The sequence below is a fragment of the Austrofundulus limnaeus genome, unplaced genomic scaffold, assembly GCF_001266775.1.
Source record: "Austrofundulus limnaeus strain Quisiro unplaced genomic scaffold, Austrofundulus_limnaeus-1.0 Scaffold3, whole genome shotgun sequence".
NCBI lineage: Eukaryota > Metazoa > Chordata > Actinopteri > Cyprinodontiformes > Rivulidae > Austrofundulus > Austrofundulus limnaeus.
The window spans coordinates 3659533-3661189 of NW_013952405.1; the positions used below are offsets into that span (position 1 = coordinate 3659533).

The 1657-nt window shown below is 40.3% G+C and overlaps 1 protein-coding gene across 1 annotated transcript in view; it reads right to left on the reverse strand.

The window, feature by feature from the left end:
• si:dkey-32e6.6 (extracellular matrix protein 2) overlaps positions 1–1364 on the reverse strand; it is a 14905-nt gene extending 13541 nt beyond the window's left edge. The window contains exons 1-2 of the mRNA XM_014017648.1: positions 1138–1364; positions 751–866 (exon numbers count right to left, since the gene is read on the reverse strand). Coding sequence (XP_013873102.1) covers positions 751–866; positions 1138–1192 — 171 coding nt within the window. The 5' untranslated portion in view covers positions 1193–1364. The remainder of the gene's footprint in view (positions 1–750; positions 867–1137) is intronic.
• Positions 1365–1657: the final 293 nt, after the last annotated feature.

Genomic DNA, 1657 nt, shown 5'->3' on the forward strand with positions numbered 1-1657 from the left:
GTGTGTGTGTGTGTGTGTGTGTGTGTGTGTGTGTGTCAGCAGAGGACATGATCCCTGCCAGTTCACCAGCGCCCCCTCTGTCATTATGGTCAGGTGAGGAGAAACTGAAGAAAGATATTCTTCCAAAAATAATTTCTCTTTTGTTCTATAAACCGTTTGGCTGCAGCTGTTTTTCCCAACTGGCTTGYCCAGCCAATGGGGCGGCAGTAAATCAGCGGAGGAGTGTGCTGATTGGCCAGAACGTGGTGGTTTGCCTTGCTGTGGTTGAAATCTGGTCGGAGCCGGCGCTCACTCAGAGGTTAAAGCAAGGTTTTACTTAGAAAGCATGTGGGAATCCAACGTCATTATTTGTGCAGCGTTAAGGTCTGGGCTTAGTTTTAATAAATGCACAGTGATTCATAAAACCTGCTCGATGTACTCTGAGAAAGAAAATGACTTTTGTAGTTATTTTGTTTAAAAATAACAGCTGAGACTCAATTCCAGTGGATATTTAACCGTCAGTATAATGCCAGATTTATAACTACAAATCAGCAAAAAGCCTCAAGTTTATTTTGGCTTTTTACAAGTTTATGAATCAAACATTTGTGTTCAAGAACAGAACTTTGGTGTTTCTTTTTAAACTATTTTTCAGTCTCTAATTCTATAGAAGAAAAAAAATACAATAATGATGATCCAATCATGTTAGAAGGTACAACACTTGTGCATTTTATATCTTGACAGAGGCAAAGTAAAACTCACAGTAAAACTTACAAACAAAGGGTTTTGGCTGAACGACTCATCATCCAGTTTGTTCTGACTCAGGTCCAGTGTGTCCAAGTTGGGCAGGCCAAAAAAGGTTTGTGGCGCGACGAAAGAGATGTTGTTTTCTTTAAAGACAAATCACACGTGTTATGGATTTCTTATGTGTTTTGTTCAGTTTATACAATATTTAGTCAAGGAAAAACCATTTTCATTAAAACACTTAGACACTGTAGAATAAAAATCTCTCTCTTTTTTTAATGAAAATGAAAATGGGACAAAAGTGGCAAAGATACTAAAATATTATTAATTTATCTTCTGTACCATTACTTAAGCAATGTATACGCTTTTCTTTTCTTTACTTTTTCTTTTTTTTAGAATGACAGTTGAAACCCACACCTGACACGTCCAGTTTTGTGGCCTCGTGGTCCTGGAAGATGGGCAGGTGGGTCATGCCGACCCCCCTGCAGCTAATTTCTCTGTTGTCAGTCTGACATTCAAAGACAGTGATGTTGGACTGAGTTTCTGTTTGATTAGTGGGAGACTCAGTTGCTTCCTCTTCTTCCTCTTCTTCCTCCTCCTCCTCTTCCTTCTCCTCCTCCTCTTCTTCTTCTTCTTCTTCTTCTTCTTCTTCTTCCTAACATGCAAACAAATAAAACCGCTCATCACATGTCCTGAACAGTCAACTAAATAACATTTCATTTTTGCAATCGGATGAAACCTCTTCTTCCTCATCACTATCATCATCCTCTTCCTCCTCATCTTCTTCCTCCTCCTCCTCTTCCTTAGGGTGGGTTTTCCCATAATCCATCAGCCTTGTCTTGTCTGCATGAAGTTCCTTCAGTGCAGCCATCAGAGTGTTGCTCTTCATCTCTCCTTTCACAGACTCTCTCCAGCCCACCAGGGGTCGCCCTAAGCC